At 39.0% G+C, this 26,303-nt stretch overlaps 1 protein-coding gene across 1 annotated transcript in view; it reads left to right on the top strand.

The window, feature by feature from the left end:
- The window catches only part of KIFBP (kinesin family binding protein), a 38,368-nt gene extending 16,088 nt beyond the window's left edge, over positions 1-22,280 (top strand). Inside the window, exons 3-7 of the mRNA XM_065894582.1 lie at positions 4,316-4,395; positions 4,706-4,889; positions 7,434-7,518; positions 16,645-16,760; positions 20,855-22,280. Coding sequence (XP_065750654.1) covers positions 4,316-4,395; positions 4,706-4,889; positions 7,434-7,518; positions 16,645-16,760; positions 20,855-21,730 — 1,341 coding nt within the window. The 3' untranslated portion in view covers positions 21,731-22,280. The remainder of the gene's footprint in view (positions 1-4,315; positions 4,396-4,705; positions 4,890-7,433; positions 7,519-16,644; positions 16,761-20,854) is intronic.
- Positions 22,281-26,303: the final 4,023 nt, after the last annotated feature.

The raw sequence follows: 26,303 nt of genomic DNA, 5'->3' as shown, positions 1-26,303 counted from the left end.
GTTGCGGTGCCTGGGCTTCTCATTGCGGTGGCTTCTCGTTGTGAAGCATGGGCTCTAGGTGTGCGGGCTTCAGTAGTTGTGGGGCGTGGGCTCAGTAGTTGTGGCTCGTAGGCTCTAGAGCGCAGGCTCAGTAGTTGTGGTACACAGGCTTAGTTGCTCCATGGCATGTGGGATCTTCCCAGACCAGGGATCGAACCTGTTTCCCCTGCCTTGGCAGGCGGATTCTTAACCACTGTGCCACCAGGGAAGTCCCTAGTTTTTTTTTTAATTTTTATTTATTAAAAAAAAATTTTTTTTAACATTTATTTATTTATTTGGCTGTGCTGGGTCTTAGTTATGGCATGTGTGGGATCTTTAGTTGCAGCATGCAGGATCTAATTCCCTGACCAGGGACTGAACCCGGGCCCCCTGCATTGGAAGCGCAGAGTCTTAACCACTGGACCACTAGGGAAGTCCCTAATTTTTATTTTATACTGGAGTATCATTGATTGACAATGTTGTGTTAGTTTCAGGTGTACAGCAAAGTGATTCAGTTATACAAGTATCTATTCTTTTTCAAATTCTTTTCCCATTTAGGTTATTACAGATGTTGAGCAGAGTTCCCTGTGCTATACAGTAGGTCCTTGTTGGTTATCTATTTTATTTTTCTTTTTTCTTTCCTTTCCTTTCCTTTTTTCTTTCTTTTCTTTTCCCTCCCTCCCTTCCTTCCTTCCTTTTTTTCTTCCTCCCTCCCTCCTTTCCTTTCTCTTATTGAAGTATAGTTAATTTACAGTTGTGCCAATCTGCTGTACAGCAAAGTGACTCAGTTATACACATATATACATTCTTTTAATATTCTTTTCCATTATGGTTTATCACAGGATATTGAATGTATTTCCCTGTGCTATACATTAGGACCTTCTTGTTTATCCATTCTAAATGCAATAGTTTGCATCTACCAATCCCAAACTCCCAGTCCATCCCTCTCCCTCCCCACCCCCCTTGGCAACCACAAGTCTGTTCTCTATGTCTGAGTCTGTTTCTGTTTTGTAGGTAGGTTAATTTGTGCCATGTTTTAGATTCCACATGTAAGTGATATCATATGGTATTTGTCTTTCTCTTTCTGACTTACTTCACTTAGTGTGATAGTCTTTAGTTGCATCCATCTTGCTCTAGTGACATTATTTCATTCTCTTTCTATGGCTGAGTAGTATTCCATTGTATATATGTACCACCTCTTCTTTATCCATTAATCTGTTGATGGACATTTAGGTTGCTTCCATGTCTTGGCTATTGTAAATAGTGCTACAGTGAACACTGGGGTGCATGTATCCTTTTGAATTATGGTTTTCTCCAGATATATGCCCAGGAATGGGATTGCCGGATCATATGGTAGCTCTATTTTTAGTTTTTTAAGGAATCTCCATACTGTTCTCCATAGTTGCTGTACCAATTTGCATTCCCACCAACAGTGTAGGAGGGTTCCCTTTTCTCCATACCCTCTCCAGCATTTGTTGTTTGTAGATTTTTTTGATGATGGCCATTCTAACCAGTGTGAGGTGATACCTCATTGTAGTTTTGATTTACATTTCTCTAATAATTAGCGATGTTGAGCATCTTTTCATGTACCTGTTGGCCATTTGTATTTCTTCTTTGGAGAAATGTCTATTTAGGTCTCCTGCCCATTTTTTGATTGGATTAGAATGTACATTTAGAATATGTGTTTATAGCCCTTAATACTTTTTTTCTGAGAAATATATCCCCAAATTGCAGAATTTTAAAAGTCATGGATCTTCTACCTTGGCGTTTTAATTTTCCTCCTAAAGTGCTAAGAGGAGCAGAACACCACAAAGCCAGACTGAAATGTTAGGTGACTTTAGGCTCACACTCTTACTCATGAAATTGTTAGTTTAAAATGTGAAGAGACTGAACACCTATAATATTTCATTAAAAACTGGTATAAAGGGACTTCCCTGGTGGTGCAGTGCTTAAGAATCTGCCTGCCAATGCAGGGGACACGGGTTTGATCCCTGGCCCGGGAAGATCCCACGTGCTGCGGAGAGACGAAGCCTGTGTGCCACAACCACTGAGCCTGCGCTCTAGAGCCCGCGTGCCACAACTACTCTAGCCTGTGCGCCTAGAGCCCGTGCACCACAACAAGAGAAGCCACCGCAATGAGAAGCTCGCACACTGCAACGAAGAGTAGCACCCACTCACCACAACTAGAGAAAGCCTGCGCGCAGCAATAAAGACCCAATGCAGCCAAAAAAACCTGGTATTATTATGGAAACATAAAACACATAGCAAAACTCTTTGTACTTAATTATACCTATATTTTAGTTAAGAGAGGAGACTTTTTTTTTTTTTTTTTGCGGTACGCGGGCCTTTCACTGCTGTGGCCTCTTCCGCTGCGGAGCACAGGCTCTGGACGCGCAGGCCCAGCAGCCATGGCTCACGGGCCCAGCCACTCCGCGGCACGTGGGATCTTCCCGGAACCGGGCACGAACCCGTGTCCCCTGCATCGGCAGGCGGACTCTCAACCACTGCGCCACCAGGGAAGCCCGAGGAGACTATTTTGACTGTTAGTGTTACAGGATGAAGTGTGCTGGTCATAACAGTGATGTACATAAAAAATACATTGATTAATTTCTCTCATCAAGATAGGGCTAAGCATACAAAACAGCCCTCAAACTTCTTAAGGAGGTCTTTGAAGAACAGTTTATCTATTGTGTTTGCCTTGTGCCTTGCTTCCTGGCTTAGTCATTTTTACTTTTTGTGAATTCTAGGGACCCAAGTTGTGGTGTCTTTTTTTTTTTTTTTTTGTCTGCGTTGGGCCTTAGTTGCGGCAGGTGGGATCTTCACTGCAGCATGCGAACTTCTTAGTTGCAGCATGTGGACTCTTAGTTGCACCATACACGCGGGATCTAGTTCACCGACCAGAGATCAAATCCGGGTCCCCTGCCTTGGGAGCTCTGAGTCTTACTCACTGGACCACCAGGGAAGTCCCCCAAGTTGTGATGCTTTTAGTGTTTGCATCCAGAATGTAAGGTCACATTTTTTTTTTTTTAATGGAAACCATGGCTGCTATTTGGAGTTTAGTGAATTCAGTTTAAAGTTGAGGAGCCTATCCTCACAGAAGTAGAATGAGGCAGTGGTTAAGTAGTTCTGCTTTTTTGGAAGACCTCAGATGGGATTATATGTGATATACACAACTTGCGGCGAGGAGGGGCTACTCGTAGTTCCAGTGTGTGGGCTTCTCATTGTGGTAGCTTCTCTTGTTGTGGAGCATGGGCTCTAGGTGCGTGGGTTTCAGGTAGTTGTGGCTCGCGGGCTCTAGAGCACAGACTCTGTAGTTGTGGCTCACGGGCTTAGTTGCTCTGCGGCATGTGGGATCTTCCTGGGCCAGGGATCGAACCCGAGTCCCCTGCGTTGGCAGACAGGCAGGTTTTTTTTTGGCTGCGTAGAGTTTTAGTAGTGGCACCCAGGCGTCTCTCTAGTTGCCGCACACAGGGTTAGTTGCCCCTCAGCATGTGAGATCTTAGTTATGCGATCAGGGATCGAACCGCGTCCCCTGCATTGGAAGGCGGATTCTTTACTGCTGGACCACCGGGGAAGTCCCGGCAGGCAGATTCTTAACCACTGCACCACCAGGGAAGTCCCATCCTTATTTTATAGATGAGGAAACATAAGCACAAGAGATGGGGTGACTTGCCCAAGGCAATAAACAATGGAATCACTGGTTTCAGTGTCCCTGTATTGAAAGGGTATAATCTGTATATCTTTTGTCCCCTTGAGAATATTAAAAACTTTGATTTTTCAGATGTCATCCTGAAAGTGTCATCTTTTAAGAACAGGTAGCTTGTATTTTGACATAAACTGGATAGAAAAATGCAGCCCAGTTTGCCAGTGTACTAAAGTGGTCAGTTTAGAACAGTATTGCTCTCAGGATGTATACATTTTTGGTTTTTGTCATGCTTATGTAGGTTTTCAAAAGAGCTTTTCTTTACCAGACAAAATTAAGACTTAAAATACTTAAAGAATTATACATCTCTAAAAGCAAAATGGTAGACTTTTGTGTGTGTGTGTGTGTATTTGAAGTTCACCTGCAACAGCAGTTAAAATTTTGTCAGGTGTGAGCTTGTAGGGCAGTCTCCTTTTATTTGTTTGACTCTGATTTTATGGTTAAGAAAATTACTTCTTGGATAATATGAAAGTGAACTAGTAAAAACTGAAGTAAAAATTAAAATTTTTTAAAAATTTTATTTCTCCTTTTCCTCCAGAGGAGGGCGCTTGATGTTTACAGTAATTTTAGAGTTTTGTTTTGCTTTAATTACAGATTGGGAGTCCTCCTCTTGATCCTACGGAGCATTTTCTTCCTGAAGAAGAGAAACTTGCTGAACAAGAGAGATCAAAAAGGTGAGTAGGTCTAGAAATCAGCCCTCACAGGTATTTCCACATAGTGTATTTGAGATGATTGCTCAAAAAAAGCACAGTGCTTTCTTTTTCAAGGCACTTAAAGGTTATAGAATGTGGATTCTGGCATGGATTAAAACCTTCATTTGCCACTTCCTAGATAAGTTACCCTGTTCAAATCTGGGGCTCAGTTTCCTTATCTGTCAAATAGATACAAGTCATACCCAACTGAAGGTGTTGGTGGGAGGATCAATAATATTTGAAAGTTCCTTATAAATTGTAAATCGTTACACAAATGTTTTTTCCTTCATAGATTTGAGAAGGTTTATACTCATAACCTATATTACCTGGCTCAAGTCTACCAGCACATGGAAATGTTTGAGAAGGCTGCCCATTATTGCCATAGTACCCTAAAACGCCAGCTTGAGCACAATGCCTACCATCCTATGGAGTGGGCTATTAATGCTGCTACCTTGTCACAATTTTACATCAATAAGGTAAGCTTCTCAAAGTAGTTATCTAACAGAGTTACCAATAGTGTGTATAAAAATAGAACCAAAAGTACCTTGAACATGTCATCTTTTAAAAACAGGTAGCTTGTATTTTATGATGTAAACTGGATAGAAAAATGCAGCCCAGTTTGCCAGTGTACTGAAGTCTGTAGCTTTTTGTTGCAGTAATCCTTTTGAATCTTAAAATAATTTTATCATGTCCTACGTTGCCTAAGATCAGTTCTTTTTTGATACAGACAGGCTATCTCTATTTTAGTGAGATGTTATTTTAAATTGCAGATTTTATCTTGTAGGCTTAACTATCTTTATGCAGTGACTATGAGAATTTGTCTGAGGAAGTTGACTGTTAAATGTGGGCTTTGATAAAAGCATGTGATGCATTTCAGTTATTCTTTAGAATTAACTCCTTCATAGTACTTTTTCTATGTTGGGAATATCTCTGCTCAATTTCTGAGTTCCAGGTCATTATATTTTTTCTGGAGTATTACACAGGGACAAATTTGAGCTTCTTAGTTGCTTTCAGAATTATTCAGAATCATGTTGGTATATTCTTAATTGACCTTTTAAATTTTTTAGTCCTTAAGAGAATTTTTAATGCTAAAACACTTTAAAGCCACCTTTCCCAGCCAGATTTTCTATTAATTCTCAATTAGGTATCTCAGTGATAGAAATTACTTTTATTTGTATTTCTAATTCACAAGCCTCTCTGAACTTTTAGTAACTCTTTGCTTATCAGAGTTTCTTCTTAGATCTCTGTTTACCTGCTGCTGTATCCTTACTGGGCCTTTATCCTTTCTAAGTTTTTTTGCTAGTGCTGGTTCTATAAATGCGCCCTATGTTTAAAGTATTGTCCCACGGAATTTCATTCAGAAAAGCTATTAGCAGGAGAGAAAGGGCTGTGGTGACTGCAGCATCGCTTCTAGGACTTTGGTCTAAGATCAAGCGTGTAAGTAACGCTACTGCATATATATCAGAGCATTCAGTTAAATCTAAATCTCATGAATCCATTTCATTGTGATCATCATCAAAAAGTGTTACCTGGTGCTTCTGCTTGTGGCACCTTTTTATGGTTTTTTTTAAAAATAGCTTCCAGAGGCCCTTTGTTTTGTTTAGCAACTTTAAAATTACATACTCACTGTAATTTTAATTAACATTTAAAACTCCATGGATTCTAACAGTACTAAGATATCTAAAGTGTAATTAAAAATTTTAAGTTAAGTACTGCTTATGCTGAGCATGCAGTAAATTTCATGAGTACCTCCCCACTCTGTGCTTTTATTTTTTTTTACCAAAATGTTTTATAAGTTGTTTTGTAACTAGCTAAGTTATACTGCAAAAAGAGATTTGATCCATGTTTTTTAAAAATGCAATTGTCATTTATATCACTATCATCTTCATCGGGTTCCATGAGGTTTTGCTACTTAGTGAGTCCCTGCCTTGCAGGTGAAGTCCCACATTTACCAGCCACCTAGAGGGCACAGGGCACTCACTGTTTTCTAACAGTGGTTGCTTTCAGATAGCCAATCTGGACAAAGCTGAAGTGATAATGATGAGTAAGGGATTATAGAGCAACAATTAAAACTTCTTTATGTAAACTGTAACTTTCTTTTGGTTTGAGGTTTAACACCAACATTTTGATCTATAAATACTGCTGGGCTAATACTACACATGGTGCCCAGCTGTTCTCAAGATGGCTTCTGAATTTGCAATAATGGGGAGATTCATTTAATGCTGAGATTTTAAAGTCATAGTCAACCATTAAAAATCCTCTTAGCAAAAATCAGTGTTACTAATATGAAGTAGACATACTTAATGAGTGTGGCGTCCAACTAAAAGTTGGACCTGGTAATTCTGCTGAGTAGTCCTGTGACTTACGTGACAAATGTAAAGCGTTAAATAACAAATGTAAAGCGTTAAAGTAACAAGGAGATGTTCTCAAAGTGTTTGAGAAGTTTACCATGCCCCAGTTTGGATTATGAAGTCTTTAACTGTGTTGGTAAAGCAGTTCCATAGAGTTCATCTGTGGAAATCTGACTTCAAAACTTGGTGGGAAGCCTCATATTGTAAATTCCAAAGATTTTAGAAGACAGGAATCTCTATCAAAATTTATCCTGTTTGCCTTTGAATGGTAGGATGTAAAAGGGGTCTCTAAACCTAAGAAAGATTAAATCTTCAAGTCCTCTGACAGAATGTAAATGGTCTAAAAATTGATCATGTGTGGAACTTTGGCTACTTAGCCTGCACCTAAAAGGACTGTGAGGTACTTTGAGTCTAGGATGATAGCCATTCTTGTATGCTGATTAAAAGTTAGCTCTCCTTCAGTAGTCAATCAGCAGTTGTTTTTCAGCCAGTTTGCATTATTAAGAGTTTGGGGGTATTGTTATTTTAATCTTTAAGGTAGTTTTTTTAACCAGATAATACTAAAATATATCTTATATACCTTCTTGTTTAGTTACTATACAGGGTCTCCTTAGTAGTGGTTTCTACCTGATTTTGTTAAGACTTTATTCTTGTTTATTTCCTCAACAGCAATGCTTTATGGAGGCCAGGCACTGTTTATCAGCTGCTAATGTCATTTTTGGTCAAACTGGAAAGATCCGAACCACAGAAGACAGTAAGTTTAGGTGTGCGTGTTTAATTACATAGCTTTTTAAAATTTTTATTTTAAAATCATGTTAAACTTTAGAAAATTCAAGAACAGAACAAAGAACTACCATACGCCCTTCTAAATTTACCAATTTTTAGTATTTGCCTCATTTGTAGTCACATTTTTTTCTTTCTGAACCATTTGAGAGAAGATTGCATACATTAGGTTCCTTTACCCCCTAATACTTCAGTGTGTTTTTCCTAAAAATAAGAGTATTTTCTTATATTATCATAGAACAGGAAATATAACTGTTATACAATTCTTTTATCTATAATTCGTATTTAGTAGCTGTCCCTGTAATGTCCTTTATAGCAATTTCTCTAGTACCAGAGTATCCAGTTCAAGGTTGTATTTAGTTGTCACATCTCCTTTTAAAATTTCTATTGGAATATAGCTGATATACAATGTTATGTTAGTTTCTGCTGTAGAGCAAAGTGAGTCAGTTATACATATATCCACTCTGTTAGATTTTTTCCCATATAGGGCATTACAGAGTATTGAGAAGAGTTCCCTGTGCTATACAGTAGGTCCTTATTAGTTAATCTGTTTTATATGTAGTAGTGTGTATATGTCAATCCTAATCTCCTAATTCATCCCACCCCCTCCTTACCCCCCAGTAACTGTAAATTTTCTACATCGGTAATGCTATTTCTGTTTTGTAAGTAAGTTCATTTGTACCATTTTCTTAGATTCCACATTCCACGTCTAAGCAATATCATGATATTTCTCTTTGACTTACTTTGCTCAGTACGACGATCTCTAGGTCCACCCATGTTGCTGCAAATGGCATTATTTCGTTCTTTTATGTCTGAGTAATACTCCGTTGTATACGTGTACCACATCTTTTTTATCCGTTTTTCTGTTGATGGACGTTTAGGTTGCTTCCATGTCCTGGCTATTGTAAGTAGTGCTGCAATGAACACTGAGGTGCATGTATCATTTCGAATTATGGTTTTCTCTGGATATATGCCCAGGAGTGGGATTGCAGGATCATATGGTAGTTTCTGTATTTAGTTTTTTAAGGAACCTCCATACTATTCCCCACAGTAGTTGTCACATCTCTCTTTAGTCATCTTTAATCTGGAACAGTTCCTCAGCCTTTCATCACAGATATTTTTGAAAATATATAGGCCAGTTATTTCATAGATTTTTCCAATTGGTGTTTGCTGTTTCTTTACACTAATATTCACGTTATACATTTTTGGTTGGAGTACAATATGTGATATGTCCAAATATCTAGTTTATAGTGTTTCATTTGGTTTTATAAATCACAGTTAACATGTATATTTGAGCACATCAAAACCACAGTGAGCTATCACCTCACGCCTATTAGATTGACTATTATCAAAAAGACAAGAAATAACAAGTGTTGGTCAAGATGCAGAGAAAAGGGGATCCACGTGCACTGTGGTAGGATTGTAAATTGATGTAGCCACTATGAAAAACTGTTTGGAGGTTCCTCAAGAAATTAAAAATAGAGCTATGTATGATCTAGCAGTTCTACTTCTGGTACAGTCATCCCTTGGTATCCATGGGAGATTGGTTCCAGGGCCACCATGGATACCAAAAATCTATGGATGCTACAGTCCCTTATATAAAATGTCATAGTATTTGCATATAACCAATGCACATCCTCTTGTATGCATTAAATCATCTCTAGAGTATCTTATAATACCAAATACAGTGTAAATGCTATGTAAATAATGGGCAGCACATGGCAAATTCAGGGCAGCACATGGCAAATTCAAGTTTTGCTTTTTGGAACTTTCTGGAATTTTTTTTTTTTTTTTGGCCACACTGCACAGCAAGTGGGATCTTTGTTCCCTAACCAGGGATCAAACCCATGTCCCTTGCGTTGGAAGTGCAGAGTCTTAACCACTGGACTGCCAGGACGTCCCTTAAAATTTTATTTTATATTGGAATATAGTTGATTAACAATGTTATGTTAGTTTCAGGCGTACAGCAAAGTGATTCAGTTATACATATACATGTATCTATTCTTTTTCAAATTCTTTTCCCATTTAGGTTATTACAGAGTATTGAGCAGAGTTCCCTGTCCTTGTAGTTAACCTGTTTTAAACATCAGTGTGTACATGTCACTCCCAATCTGTCACCCTCCCCGCCCCCCCATAACCATAAGTTCCTTCTCTGTGAGTCTGTTTATGTTTTGTAAATAAGTTCATTTGTATCTTTTTTTTTTTTTTTTGCGGTACACGGGCCTCTCACTGTTGTGGCCTCTCCTGTTGCAGAGCACAGGCTCCGGACGCACAGGCCCAGCAGCCGTGGCTCACGGGCCCAGCTGCTCTGTGGCATGTGGGATCTTCCCAGACCAGGGCACGAACCCGTGTCCCCTGCGTCGGCAGGCGGACTCTCAACCACTGTGACACCAGGGAAGCCCTGTATCATTTTTTAAGCTGTATTATATGATATTTGTCTTTCTCTATCTGACTTCCTTCACTTGGTATGATAATCTCCAGGTCCATCCATGTTGCTTGCAAATAGCATTATTTCATTCTTCTTAATGGCTGGGTAATATTCCATTGTATATATGCACCACATCTTCTTTATCCATTCATCTGTCCAATACTAAGACTTTTAAAATGCTTCAAGTAGATAACTAATGAGAACCCACTGTATAGCACAGGGAACTCTACTCAGTGCTCTGTGGTGACCTAAATGGAAAGGAAATCTAATAAAGAGTGGATATATATGTGTACATATGACTGATTCCCTTTGCTGTACAGCAAGAAACTAACACAACATTGTAAAGCAACTGTATTCCAATAAAAAAATTTTTTAACTGAAAATGGATTAAAGACGTAAATAAGATTGGATACTATAAAACTCTTAGAGGAAAATACAGGCAGAACACTTTTGACAAATCACTGCAAGATATTTTTCAATCCAAATCCTTGGGTAATGGAAATAAAAAAACAAGAATAAACAAATGGGACCTAATTAAACTCAAAAGCTTTGCACAGCAAATAAAACCATAAACAAAAAGACAACCCACAGAATGAGAGAAAACGTTTGCAAATGACACCACAGACAAGGGATTAATCTCCAAAATTTACAAACAGCTCATGTGGCTCAACAACAGAAAAAAACAACCCAGAAGACCTAAACAGACATTTTTCCAAAGAAGACATACACATAGCCAACAGGCACATGAAAAGATGCTCAGCATTGCTAAGTATTAGAAATGCAAATCAAAACTACAATGAGGTATCACCTCACACCAGTCAGAATGGCCATCATCAAAAAGTCTACAAATAAAAAATCCTGGAGAGGGTGTGGAGAAAAGGGAAACCTCCTACACTGTAGGCGGGAATGTAAATTGGTGCAGCCACTGTGGAGCACAGTATGGAAGTTTAAGAACTAAAAATAGAGCTACCCTGTGATCCAGCAATCCCACTCCTGGGCATATCTCCAGAGAAAATCATGGTTCAAAAGGATACATGCACCCCAGTGTTCACTGCAGTGCTGTTTACAGTAGCAAAGACATGGAAGCACCCTAAATGTTCATCAACAGATGAATGGATAAAGAAGATGTGGTACATATATACAATGGAATATTACCCAGCCATTAAAAAGAATGAAATAATGCCATTTGCAGCAACATGGATTGACCTGGAGATTATCATGCTAAGTGAAGTCAGTCAGATGGAGAAAGACAAATATCATATCACTTATATGCAGAATCTAAAAAAGATGATACAAATGAACTTTTTTACAAAACAAACAGACTCAGAGAGATCAAAGTTATGGTTACCAGGAGAGGGGTGCTGGGGAGGGATAGATTGGGAGTTTGGGATTGACATGTACACACTGCTATATTTAAAAGAGATTACCTACAGGGACTTCCCTGGTGGTCCAGTGGTTAAGAAGCTGCCTTCTAATGCAGGGAAGCTGCCTTCTAATGCAGGGGGTGCAGGTTCGATCCCTTGTTCGGGAACTAAGATCCAACATACCATGGGGCAACTAAGCCTGTTTGCTCTAGAGCCCGCCCGCCACAACTAGAAAGCAGCCCTGTGCACCGCAACAAGAGATCCTGCAGGCCACAACGAAGATCCCATGTGCCACAACTAAGACCCAGTGCAGCCAAATATTTTTTTTTTAAATTAAAGAGGACCTACTCTGTAGCACAGGGATCTCTGCTCAATAGTCTGTAATAACCTGATAGTTATAGTAAGGGACGCAGCCTAGCCCAAACCTGTCTTTTCCAGCTCATTTGTCACAAAAGCAGTTATTTAAAAATCTGACACCCACCCCCTATCGCCATCTTACCACTTTGGTTTGATTCTCTACTGGGATATTTCAGTTCATTTGGTAGGGGACCAAAGTTCTGTCCCCCGCCAAAACTAAGTTCTCAGTTTTGGGTTTTTTGGTTTTGTTTTGTTTTTTTACAGTGTTGAGAAGGGGCTCCTGTCATGTTGGTTTCTAGTGTGTGAGATGCTGTCTGCCGTGTTTTGTATTTTTTTTATTTTTTGACTAACTGTATGGAAAGTTAGTAAAGCCTTTGTCATAGGATGGATTTTAAAAAAAAATCTAATAACCTAAATGGGAAAAGAATTTGAAAAAGGATACAAGTATATCCTGTGTATAACTGAATCACTCTGCTGTGCACCTGAAACTAACACAAGCTTGTTAATTAACTATACTCCAATATAAAATGAACATTCAAAAAATAAAATCAGTAATATGTCCACCAGGACCTCCAAGCACATTTTAGTAAGGTATACAATCCAGTAACTTTTGCTTCCAAACCTTAAGTCAGTTACCCAGATCCATAAGCTATTTCTAAAAAGGAAAGATCAAGGACTTCATATCTAAGTGCAGGTTCCAAAATACAGTCAATCCTCATTATCTGTAGATTCCATATTTATTTATTTATTTTTGCAGTACACGGGCCTCTCACTGTTGTGGGCTCTCCTGCTGCGGAGCACAGGCTCCGGACGCACAGGCTCAGCGGCCATGGCTCAGGGGCCTAGCCACTCCGCAGCATGTGGGATCCTCCCAGACCGGGGCACGAACCTGTGTCCCCTGCATCGGCAGGCACCAGGGAAGCCCTGTATATTCCATATTTTTGAATTTGCCTACTTGGCACAATTTACTCATAACCCCCAAAATCAGTACTCGAGGCACTCGTGTGGTCATTTGCAGACAGCAAAGGATTTGAGGCACCTAAGGTGCACATTACCAGCTGAGGTTAAACAAGGTAATGATCCACCTTCTTGTTTCAGCTCTCATACTGTAAACACGTATCCTTTTTGTGGTCTAAATTACTCAGTGCCACGTTTTTTTTTTGCATTTTGTTGGCGATTTCATTGTTTAAAATGGCCCCCAAGTGTAGTGCTGAAGTGGTATCTAATGTTCCTAAGTACATGAAGGCTGGGATGTGCCCTCTGGAGAAAATACAGTGCTAGGTAAGCTTCATTTAGGCACAAGCTACAGTGCTATTGGCCATGAGTTCAATGTTAATGTCAATGTTAATGAGTCAATTATGTATTACATAAGGTGTCTTTAAACAGAAACACATTAAAATAAGGTTATATATTGATCAGTTGATGAAAATATTGTGACCAGAAGCTCATCAGAACGTAACCCTGTATTTGCCCTAGGAGTGATGTTTTAGCATTCCCAAATTCACTGTTCACAGCAACTTTATAGAACATAACGACCAGGAACAATGAGAATCAGCTATACATTGTTTCCTTATAAGAGAATCCAGGTACAAGGTTTTACTGTTGGGATTAAAAACCACTTTTTCTATGGAACTGAATGTTCACCTGAAGGAGACAATCCAACTGACTGGTGACTTACATCAGTGTTGTTCTTCTATGTTGCTTCCATGTTGCTTGGGAGGTGAGCGACTTGATTCTTTCCCTGTAGAGCTGGGCGGTGCCTGCTGTACTTGGCATTTGTGTCACACCCATGTTGAGGGAAAAAGGAAGATTATAAAGGCAGAGCAAAGTACACAGATTAATGGCAGTACTGCATTAAATCTAACATGACGACTGAAAATGTTACTTCATGTTACAAAGGATTTTTAAATACTAGTGAAAACCAAAATAATTTAAACCATGAAAAACTAAATTGTTCTTTGCAAAAATAAATTCCTTCCACAGATATAACAGTATTTTGGTAAAACTGGATGTGGGACTCATTACAAAATGAAATATTTGACCCTTCATTAAATCACCCCCATCATTCCAAACATTGTTTTGGGGGAATGCTTTCCACTCAGGACTGCTTTTAATTTATGAAAAATCCATTTCAATTTGGATTCTACTAAATTGGAATTTGACAGATTAATTAGGAGCTATGCTAACCTTCACCTTGTTCAACACTATTTCTTCATTTACAGAGACCATAGCATAGGCGAGGTGGTAAAAGCAAATGCTTAAACATTAGAGGAAACTGCTTTCAACAACCTACCTCTTAAGAACCCGTGTATAGATTCGGGGTTGCCAGGGGGATGGTGTTGGGGAGGGTTGGATTGGGAGTTTGGGACTAGCAGATGCAATCTATTATAGAATGGATAAACAGCAAGGTCCTATTGTAACTGTATTCAACATCCTGTAATAAACCATAATGGAAAAGAAAAAAAAAGAATCCAAGTAGACATGAATTATGGAATTCTTATCCTAAAGTATTCTAAAAACCTGTATGAGCAATCCTTTTATTAATCTAATTCGATTAATAATGGTATTAATCACCCACATGTACCTGTTTGTTCTAAGGTCTAAGAAATTGTTTTGGGGTGCCACTAACTGGGGTGCCACTAACTGTGTCCATATAAGATGGTGAACTTAATTGATAAATGTGTGTTCTGACTACTCCACTGACTGGCTGTTCCCCCATGTCTTCCTCCCTCTCCTCCGGCCTCCCTGTTTCCTGAGAACACAACACTATCGAAATTAGGTCAGTTAATAACCCTACAGTGATCTCTAAGTGAAAGGAAGAGTTGCAAATCTCTCACTTTAAATCAAAAGCTAGGAACGATTAAGCTTAGTGAAGAAGGCCTGTCAAAATAGGCCAAAAGATACTCCCTCTTGCACAGGTTAGCCAAGTTATGAATGCAAAGGAAAAGTTCTTGAAGGAAATTGAAAGTGCTACTCCAGTCAACACATGAATGATAAGAAAGCAAAACAGCCTTATTGCTGATATGGAGAAAGTTTTAGTGGTCTGGATAGAAGATTATACAAGTCACAACATTCCCTTAAACCAAAACCTAATCCAGAGAAAGGCCCTACCTTTCTTCATTTCTGTGGAGGCTGAGAGAGGCGAGAAAGCTGCGGAAGAGAAGTTTGAAGCTAGCAGAGGTTGGTTCATGAGATTTAAGGAAAGAAGCTGTCTCCATAATGTAAAAGTGCAAGGTGAAGCAGCAAATCATCCAGAAGATCTAGCTAGGATCATTAACGAAGGTGGCTACACTAAACTGATTTTCAGTGTGGATGAAACAGCCTTCTACTGGAAGGAGATGCCATCTAGGACTTTCATAGCTAGAGAGAAGTCAGTGCCTGGCTTCAAAGCTTCAAAGGACAGGCTGACTCTTTTGTTAGGGGCTAGTGCAGCTGATGACTTTTAACTTGAAGCTAATGCTCATTTACTACTCTGAAAATCCTAGGGCCCGAAAGAATTGTGCTAATTATGCTTTATGCTAGTTATGTTACCTGTGCTTTGTAAATGGAAAAACAAAACGTGGATGACAACACATCTGTTTACAACATGGTTTACTGAATATTTTAAGCCCACTGTTAAGACCTACTGTTCAAAAAAAAAAAATTCCTTTCAAAAGATTACTGCTCATTGACAATGTACCTGGGTCATCCAAGAGCTCTGATGGAGATATACAATGCAATTAATGTTGTTTTCATGTTTGCTAATACAACATCCATTCTGCAGCCCATGGATCAAGGAGTAATTTCGACTTTTAAGTCTTACCGTTTGAAGAAAAAAATCATAAGGCTATCACTGCCGTAGATGTGATTCCTCTGATGGATCTGGGCAAAGTAAATTGAAAATCTTCTGGAAAAGATTCACTATTCTAGATGCCATTAAGAACATTCATGATTCATGGGAAGAGGTCAAAATATCAACATTAACAGGAGTTTGGAAGAAGCTGACTCCAGCCCTCAGGGATGGTTTTGAGGGGTTTAAGACTTCAGTGGAGGAAGTAACTGCAGATGCGGTAGAAATAGTGTGAGAACTAAAAGTCGAGCCTGAAGATGTGACTGAAATGCTGCAATCTCATAAAATTTTGACAGATGAGGAGTTGCTTCTTATGGATGAGCAAAGGGAATGGTTTCTTGAGATGGAATCTACTCCTGGTGAAGATGCTGTGAAGATTCTTGAAATGACAACAAAGGAGTTAGAATAGTACATAAACTTGATGAAATAGTGGCAGGGTTTGAGAGGATGGACTCCAATTTTGAAAGAAGTTCTGCGTTGGGTGAAATGCTGTCAAACAGCACTGCACGCTACAGAGAAATTGTTCATGAAAGGAGGAGTCCATCAGCACAGCACACGTCACTGCTGTCTTGTTTTAAGAGATTGCCATGGCCCCCCCACCCTTCAGCAACCACCAGCACTGAGGCGGGACTGTCCACCAGCAAAAAAGTTTATGACTCTCTGAAGCCTCAGATGATGGTTAGCATTTTTTAGCAATAAAGTATTTTTTAATTAAGATGTGTACATTTTTAAGACATGATGCTGTTGCACACTTAATAGACTACAGTATAGTGCAAACATAACTTTTATACGCTATGGAAAACAGAAAATTCCTGTGACTCACTGTATCACAGTGGTCTGGAATCAGTCCTGCAATATCTCTGAGGTATGCCTGTATTCAAAATTTAATATACGTGGTGACTTTAGTCTTTACCTATAGGTAATACATAAGAAAAAACTAGAAAGAAATATGCAAATAATAGTGAGTACCTCTACGTGGTAGGAATTTTTTTTCCCCACTGCTTCAGTGAGGACTTGTTACTTTTATAATGGGGGGGTAAGTAATACAAAAAAGAATGCAGTACACAATGAAAATTCCAATTGTGACCCTTAACTTACACAAATCATGTATCATTTTAGCTACTGAAACTGAAGGAGATGTACCAGAGCTTTATCACCAAAGAAAAGGGGAAATAGCAAGATGCTGGATCAAATACTGTTTGACTCTCATGCAGAATGCCCAACTTTCCATGCAGGTAATACAGTCAAAAGTGGTCTTTTCTTTCTTAAATAGCAGGATGTTAAGTAAAAGCTTAAAATGGGGAGTATGCTCATTGGGCTCACTGCATGTGTATTATTCAAGGCATGCAGAATGCTCATATATATTTGTTTCTTGTTCTCCCCATCTCAACCTTTTCAAATCTTACTCATCAATCGAGGCCATCTCACATAATACCTCTTCCTTCAAGACTTCCCTTTGGATAGAGCATAAGCTCCATGAGAGGGAGTCTTCATCGTATTTGTATCATATACTAATCTCCAGACACAACAGGTTCTCAAAGATTATTTTTTTAATTTATTTTTGGCTGCGTTGTCTTTGTTGCTGCACAAGGGCTTTCTCTAGTTGTGGGGAGCGCGGGCTTCTCATTGCTGTGGCTTCTCTTGTTGTGGAGCACGGGCTCTAGGTGTGCGGGCTTCAGTAGTTGTGGCACGCGGGCTTCACTAGTTGTGGCTCATGGGCTCTAGAGCACAGGCTCAGTAGTTGTGGCGCATGGGCTTAGTTGCTCCGCGGCATGTGGGATCTTCCTGGACCAGGGATCGAACCCGTGTCCCCTGCGTTGGCAGGTGGATTCTTAACCACTGCACCACCAGGGAAGCCCCTCTCAAAAATTACTGAATGTATAATTCTTCATCCCCTACAGATATCTTCTCCCTCCTTTAAATTCCATAGAACCCTACCTAAGTCACTTGACTTTGTATTATCCCTGTTATCCCTATTCATATTCTTATCTTATTCCTTTACCTCTTTTTAGACTATAAGCAACTTGATGGCAGGAAGTCTTACTAATCTTTACATACTTTATAGAGTAAATATATATTTGATAAAAATATAAGTATAAACGTATCTGCAAACAGCCCTGCTAGTTTGTAGCTGTGTATTCATGGCAGTTAACTTCCCTTTGCCTCAATTTCCTCACAAGTAAGATGGGGGTAATAATAGTACTTAATAGTGTTGCTGTGAGAGTTAAATATATATAAAGGGCTCAGAAAAGTGCCTGAGACATAACCAAGTCCTCAATAAGTTAACTATCATCATTGGTATTGTTATTACTGATCCATACCTAATGGATTCTAGTTCCTAACCACTACAGAGGAAAATAAATCATTTGGATGCACCATACTAAGTGTAGATACATTGGAGACTTTTCCTGAAGGAGTTATGCTGCTTTTCTATTTACATGCATTAAAGTATAATCAGTTTTAGTCAATATAGAACCTTGTGAAACTACTGAACAGAATAAAACCAAACAAGCCACAAACTCCTGGAAGCATGGGTCTTTCAAAGATGAGAGCACTTCAGAGGTAGAGGATAAAGATGAGGCATGTTTGGAAAAGAAAGGAAGTGGGGAGTAAAACTAGGGAGCTTTATGTCTAGAGAAGTTGCCAGGAAAATCTGTCAGCTTTCTTCTCAGAAAGCAGCCTAGAAAGCATGTAAACTAACAAGCAGCCAGGAAGCACATTAAGTAAACAAGATTTAGAGACTTACGGCCTGCATTTGAAGTAATTATGTCAAGCAAAACACTCTGTCATTTAACTCTTACCCTTCCTTTAGTTGATGTTTTCCAGACTGGGCACTAGAGTTTATCACCTGGTTACTTTAAACTCAAATAGTTGCCATGCTACTAAATTACTCAGATTTTCTTAATCTGGCTTTGTTACTTTAACTTTATCCTTTGATGGTCTGTTTACCTGAAAAGCCTTCTTTAATTCAAGTTTAATAACATACAAATTTAAGTATTTCTGCCAGCTCTATGGTAGTCATTGTACAATGATGAACAAGAATAGACGGTGTTTTTTTTACTTCGTATGAAAGTGCAATTTTAGTAAGTTCCACAAAGGAGAGACACATGATAAGAGAAGTCATAGTAGCAGGAAGTAACATCTGAACAAAGCTCTGGGAATGAGAAGGCATAGCATTCCAAGGAGCTGAAGCTGCACGTTTAAAAATTCTATGGCAGGGGTTTCCCTGGTGGCGCAGGGGGACACGGGTTCGAGCCCTGGTCTGGGAAGATCCCACATGCCACGGAGCAACTAGGCCCGTGAGCCACAACTACTGAGCCTGCGCGTCTGGAGCCTGTGCTCCGCAACGAGAGAGGTCGCGATAGTGAGAGGCCCCCGCTTGCCACAACTAGAGAAAGCCCTCGCACAGAAACGAAGACGCAACACAGCAAAAATAATTAATAAAATAAACTCCTACCCCCACCATCAGAAAAAAATTCTATGGCATAGGGAGCATGGTGTTAGAAGGGATGGAACAAAGGCCTGTGAGGCTAGAGCAGAGTGAGAGCACATGTGATAAACGATAGAGTTAGAAAGGGATAGAACAGGGACCTCCCTGCTGGCACAGTGGTTAAGAATCCGCCTGCCAATGCAGGGAACATGGGTGCGAGCCCTGGTCCGGGAAGATCCCACATGCCGCGGAGCAACTAATCCTGTGCGCCACAAGAACTGAGCCTGCACTCTAGAGCCTGTCTTCGGCAACAAGAGAAGTCACCGCAACGAAGACCCAACGCAGCCAAAAATAAATTAATTTTAAAAAAAGGATGGGATAGAACAAGCAGGGCCTTCAATGAATGGAAGCCTTGGAGAGTTTTTGGACTCATCACTTATGTAGCAGAATGGAGAATGAATTGAGGGAAAGCAAGAGTGGATGGGGGAAATTAGAAGACCATTGGAACAGTGGAGGTGAGATGTGAAGGGAGCTTGGTCTAGGGTGGTGGCAAAAGATGGTGGAAAAGAATGCATTCAGGAGGTATTTAGGGGGCAAAATGTAAAGGACTTGGTGATGGATTGGAAGTGTGGGGTAAAGGGGAGAGGAGAGGAACATCTCAAGGGTGATTCCTCGACTGCTGCTGGCTGTCCAGATGGATGGAGTGTCCTTCACTAAACTACTACTAGAATAGGAATGTGTTTGCTGAAGAGTAAGAGTTCCATTGTGGACATGTTGAGGATCAGGTGTCTGAGTCTTCTGAGAGAAGATGTTGTGTGGGGAGCTGTAGTTATGGGTCTGGAGCTTGAGAAGAGGTCCAGGTCGTACCTGTAGATTTGTGAGTCCTCCTCCCATGGATGGCAGTTGCAACCGTGGGTATGGATGGAGTCACCTGTGTAGAGCAGTGCTGTCCAATAGAAATAAAATTACGTATGTGGCTGGTATTCTACGTTTTCTAGTGGTTACATTAGAAAAGGAAAAAAGCAGGTGAAATTTATATTTCTTAGCCTAGAATATAAAAAGAAATAATCATTTCTATTTGTCATCAATACTAAAGAGTTGAGCTATTTTAAATTTTGTACTAAGTCTTGGAAATTGGGTATGTATCATTTTACACCGATCACATCTCAGTTTGGACATTTCAGATGCTCAATAGCCATCCACACGCAGCAAATGGCTACTGTTTTGAACAACGCAGATCTAGAGAGACAACTTCAAATGAAAAGAAGGGAAGGCCTTGGGGCTGTCCACTGAGGGGTCTGATGTTTAATTTTCTTGTCTAGGAAGAAGAGAATGAGCTTAGCCTTTTTTTTTTAACCATCTTAGTTTGTTTTTTTTGGCCCCAGGAGGTGGGAGAGATAAACTTTAACTATGAGTAGATTTAACTCTCTCTTTATTTTAGTATCTTTGAGACTTAGAGCATTTCTCTGTAGTATATTTCAGTAAATAACTTAGCATAAACATCATGTTGTTAATTTTAATTGCATTGCTATACAATATTTTTAGGATGTAGATTTCAGTCTTACTCTAATGTTAAAATACTACTAATAATGTATTAGATGTATATAATGTTTCACAGCTCTTACAGTTTTCATATACATTTATCTTACCTTAAAAAGAGTAACTATAAATGAGTTAGTGCCCCAAAGAGGAAATAAGCAGTTTTACTTTTTCCTAGTTTCTTTCATTTTTAATATAAGTGGAATATAATTAGAAAGAAGTTTAAAAACATGTGATTATATCACCTCCCTAAACCAGGCTGGGAAGAGGGTTTTCTTATCTTTACTCTTAAGTTTGCTGTAGTATTGACAGCAGGAGACCAGTGTCTGTCCTCAACCATAATTTATTTTTTTCTTTCAGGACAACATAGGGGAGCTTGATCTTGATAAACAATCTGAACTTAGAGCTTTAAGAAAGAAAGAACTAGATGAGGAAGAAAGTGTTAGGAAAAAAGCTGTGCAGTTTGGAACCGGCGAACTGTGTGATGCCATCTCTGCAGTGGAAGAGAAAGTGAGCTATTTGAGACCTTCAGATTTTGAAGAAGCCAGAGAGCTTTTCTTAATGGGTCAGCACTATGTTTTTGAGGCAAAAGAGTTCTTTCAGATTGATGGTTATGTCACTGACCATATTGAAGTTGTCCAGGACCACAGTGCTCTGTTTAAGGTGCTTGCATTCTTTGAAACTGACATGGAGAGAAGGTGCAAGATGCATAAACGCAGAATAGCTATGCTAGAGCCCCTAATTGTGGACCTGAATCCACAGTATTATTTGTTGGTCAACAGACAGATTCAGTTTGAAGTTGCACATGCTTATTATGATATGATGGATTTGAAGATTGCCATAGCTGACAAGCTGAGGGATCCTGATTCACACATCGTGAAAAAAATAAATAGTCTTAATAAGTCAGCATTGAAGTACTACCAGCTCTTCTTAGACTCCCTGAGAGACCCAAATAAAGTATTTCCTGAGCATATAGGGGAAGATGTTCTTCGCCCTGCCATGTTAGCTAAGTTTCGAGTTGCCCGTCTCTATGGCAAAATCATCACTGCAGATCCCAAGAAAGAGCTAGAAAATTTGGCAACATCACTGGAACATTACAAATTTATTGTTGATTACTGTGAGAAGCACCCTGAAGCTGCCCAGGAAATAGAAGTTGAACTAGAACTTAGCAAAGAGATGGTCAGTCTTCTTCCAACAAAAATGGAGAGGTTCAGAACCAAGATGTCCCTGACTTAATAATCCTTGTTTTTAATGACAGAAAATGTGCACTAATGGATTTTTCTCCCCTTATTCAAACAGGCCCAATTCCATTATGATGTCTACCTTCATAGCCAGATGAGTGCTATTTGAACTTGAAATAGACCAATTGAGTTTTTGCTAGGACCTTAATCAGCAATTAATAATTTATACCTAACTATGTAAATAAATTGCCTTGTTAAAGTGACATGTTATTGGTATTTAGATTGCTCGTTTCCTATTTAAATATAAACCTTTTCTGCCTCATTTTCTAAAAGTAGGTTCTTTGTTGGCTAATACTTGATGGATTCATTAAAAGGAAAAATGCTGGGTAACACACCTGGTGGGCAAGCTGTTACTGTATTAAAGTTGAAAAAATCACTTCTTGTAGTTATTCTTCCCAAAATATTTGCTTTCCTAAATTCTCAAAGAAATCTTTCCCTTCTGGAATATTAAAAAAACTAAGTTATGTTGTAAAATATTGTAGTTTGTTTCATTATAGAGGAAGAAGGCCATGTTGGAAATATAATAAACTGACTTGCTTCACTAATAAAAGCTTCCATTTATTCTTTTGTCTTCTTGTAAGAGTTGGTTTGTTTTTGATACTTCAAAGGGTATTAGCTTATTTGAAGCCAGAGAAGAATATTTCTTTGGTAACATTGTATAGAGCGAACACGTTAAAACATTCATTGAATCCACTTTTTGAAGTACTACTATGTTCCAGAAAAATTTTATTGACTGCAGTTTCTCAGAGGATCCTAGTGTATCTATTAAGCTTTAAGCACTGTTGAAAAAAGATATGCAAACAGTTAGTATATGTCATTTTAAGTGGTTGCAGAATTGAAATGAAGTCGCTATCCAGTGCAAAAATCAAGATCAGTTGTAAAATTTGATACAGAGAATAGCTATGTTGACCTAGTCCTAAGCCTTCCGAAGCCAAGTCTAAGATTCGGTAACATGTATGTATGTGTGGTAAATACCTTGCTTTTCCTTTGAGATCAGTTTGCCAGGAAAAGAAGGTCTTTGAGTATAACAGCAGTGTGTAATTCACTCAATATTTAATATTTATTAAATGTCTCCTGTGGATCGGGCACTGTTCTCGGTTTTCTAGGCTTAGAGGATACAATAATGAACAAGATCAGCAAGATCCTATTCTCATGGAGCAGGTAAATAGATAAGAGGATTTCAAGTCATGAATGCTATTAAGAAAGGAACCAGAATCCGAGGTTTCATGGGAAGTGGTGCGACAGTGATCTGAAAGGCCGCTGAAAAGGTGGAAAGTGACAGTGAGCCGAGAACTAAACGGCCAGAAAGGGGCAGCAAAGTAAAGATTCTTAGGTAGAGTGCTCCAGAGAATGCTAGGCCCTCAGGCTGGCTCCAGTTTAGGAAGGAGTTTTGCATTTTAGAAGATGCGGAAGGCCAGTGTGGCTGGAGCAGATGAGGCGGGAGTAGAATAGGGTGGGGCAGGAGTAGGGAGTCCAGATGGAGAGGGCTTTGTAGATTGTAGCGAGAAGGGAGAGGCACCAAAGGGGAAGCATGGAGACAAGGTCTATTAGGATTAATCCGAATGGTTTGGACCAGGGTCATCAAGTAGGGATGGAGAGAAGTGGATAAGTTCATTATGTGCTTTGGGAGTAGAATCACAGGACATGCCAGAGGATTACGTGGAAGGCATGAAGGGGAAAGGAGAATCAAGAACCATATGAAGTTGAAGTATGCAGGTGAAGCACATTTCTATGAGGGAGATGTGGGGTTAGAATTAAGAGTTCTATTCAGGTCATACTGAGTTTAGGATATTAAGATGCTTGGGATGATTGCTAACACCCCCCTTTAATCAAACATTAAAAGGAAAGCAAAGAGGGGAGGGAGGTTTGGGGGTAGTGAGATGGCTCTGCATCTCAGCTACTCGCATTTCTTCATCTCTCTTGAAAACTGATTCTAGAACAAGTCCCCCTGTTATGAGCCTTTCTTGATATAGCCATTTTGCTCTCAACCTTAGTCAACCTCATAACTTCATTTTAAAGTCGCTCATTAGCTTGCTTAACCAATACTGATCTCTTTCTCTATGCTGCTCCCTGTGCTAAGCTCTAGAATATGGTCTATAAGGCACAGCCTCTTAAATCCTGATAGCTTTTCCTCTTCCCAACTGTGTTATTCAACTTGAGTTCAAGAGATAAAATTCAAGTGTAACAGGCATTAGTCTTAAAACCAGTCTTTATCCTAATAACCATCAACATACTTTGCTATTTGTCATTTGCTGTCTATAGTGACTTTTCATATTTTAAAACATTGTCTTTAACAGCAGAAAATCTCACTGGCTGCTTTGCGTCCGGCACTATATTCATGTAGCCTGTTCCACAAACTGCTTTCCCTGAGCACGGCTTCCTAGAGACATCTGCCCTCCGAGACTTTGTTGCTTCTCTGGATTAGTAGTTCTCAAACTTTTTGGTTGCAAGGCCCCTTTGCACTTAAAATTGAGGATGCCAGAGAGCTTCTGTTTATGTAGGTTATATATCTCGATGTTTATCCTATTTGAAATTCGATTTAAGGAAATTTTAACAATTTATGTTAATGACAAATCCATTGGATTTAAACAATTTTACGAAAAACTTATTTTCCAGAAGAAGTGGCATATTTTACACTTTTGCAAACATCTTTAATATCTGGCTTAATAGGAAACAGGTTGATTCTCATAACTGGTGTGATATGTCATGTAGCCTTTGGAAAACTCCACTGTACATTTATGAGTGTGAGTGAAAAAAATAATGTCTTCTTAGTATGAAGCTAGTTTCATGGGATCTCCTGTCCCAGTCTGAGGTCCCCTGAACCCCTAGCTTAAGAACTGCTGCCCTACTTAATCTCCAAAATATACAAACAGCTCATACAACTCAGCAACACCACCAAAAAAAAATCCTAATCAAAGAATGGGCAGAAGACATAAATGGACATTTCTCCGCAAAGACTACAGATGGCCAATAGGCACATGAAAAGATGCTCGACATCACCATTAGAGAAATGCAGATCAAAACTACAGTCAGGTACTATCTCACACCAGTCAGAATGGCCATCATTTAAAAGTCTACAAAAAAAAAGTCTACAAATAACATGCTGGAGAGGGTGTGGAGAAAAGGGAACCCTCCTACACTGTTGGTGGGAATGTAAGTTGGTGCAGCCACTGTGGAAAACAGTATGGAGGTTCCTCAGAAAACTAAAAATCGAATTACGGTGATCTAGCAATCCTACTACTGGGCATATATCCAGAGAAAACCATAATTCAAAAAGACACGTGCACCCCAGTGTTCATTGCAGCACTATTTACAATAGCCAGGTCATGGAAGAAACCTAAATGCCCATCAACAGACAAATGGATAAAGAAGTTGTGGTACATATATACAATGGAATATTACTCAGCCATAAAAAGGAACGAAATTGAGTCATTTGTTGAGATGTGGATGGACCTAGGGACTGTCATACAGAGTGAAGTCAGAAAGAGAAAAACAAATACCGTATATTAATGCATGTATGTGGAACCTAGAAAAATGGTACAGATGAACCGGTTTCTAGGGCAGAAGTTGAGACCCAGATGTAGAGAACAAACATATGGACACCAAGGGGGGAAAAGCCGCAGTGGGGTGGGGATGGTAGTATGCTGAATTGGGCAATTGGGATTGACATGTATACACTGATGTGTATAAAATTGATGGCTAATAAGAACCTGCAGTATAAAACAAACAAAAACAATAAACTTTCTTTGGGCTATTTGTATGGAAATATGTTAATATAAATGTTTCAGACATTACATGAAATTTCTGAAAATCTTATATGTTCTGGTATAAGTCAATTCTAGTTATTACTTTAAAATGTATATCTCAGAAATAACTAAAATTTCCTTGTCAATTGCATTATTATGAACTTTCATCAAATCTTTAACCATGGTCATTTTTAAGTCTTTTGTCATTTACAGACAGTTCTGGGTATACTCTGTTGCTTTTGCAAAAATGTTCCTATAGAAGGGTTTCATCATCAAGGAATTCATGGAAAAGACTCTGACAAGTACAGGTTTCTGGTAACTGACCATACTGCTGAACTGAATGAATAAGCATTTTCACAACTCTAACGGAAAACTGATGAATTCATAAAAGTGCTAACAAAAGATCAAGATAAAAAAAATTACATGGGATTGAGTGAACTAATGAGGATAATTATAATTTTTGTGACTTTCTGTTTGAATAAAAATAATAATAACTTAAAAAAATAAAATAAATCCCACAAGGACTCAGAGGCAAAAAATATACAAATCAATTTTCACTGCAAAGTAAAGGAGCTGTTACATTGGAAGGTTCCTGGACTGAATGTCAATATTATGACATAGTATGAGTGTGTTTTGTGTTTGGTAATTGCAGTCATTGTTGCTTTTGTTGTAGTCATCCATTTACAATGCTTGGTGTCAGTTTATTTATCTCTTGTAAAATAAAATACAGTGTGTGTGTGGGGGAAAAAAAAAAAAAGCTACATATACCCTAATGTACATTGCAGCACTATTTATAATAGCCAGGACATGGAAGCAACCTAA

The sequence above is a fragment of the Phocoena phocoena genome, chromosome 16, assembly GCF_963924675.1.
Source record: "Phocoena phocoena chromosome 16, mPhoPho1.1, whole genome shotgun sequence".
NCBI lineage: Eukaryota > Metazoa > Chordata > Mammalia > Artiodactyla > Phocoenidae > Phocoena > Phocoena phocoena.
Note: the sequence above shows the minus strand (reverse complement) of the source record. Positions and strands in the feature narration are given on the sequence as shown.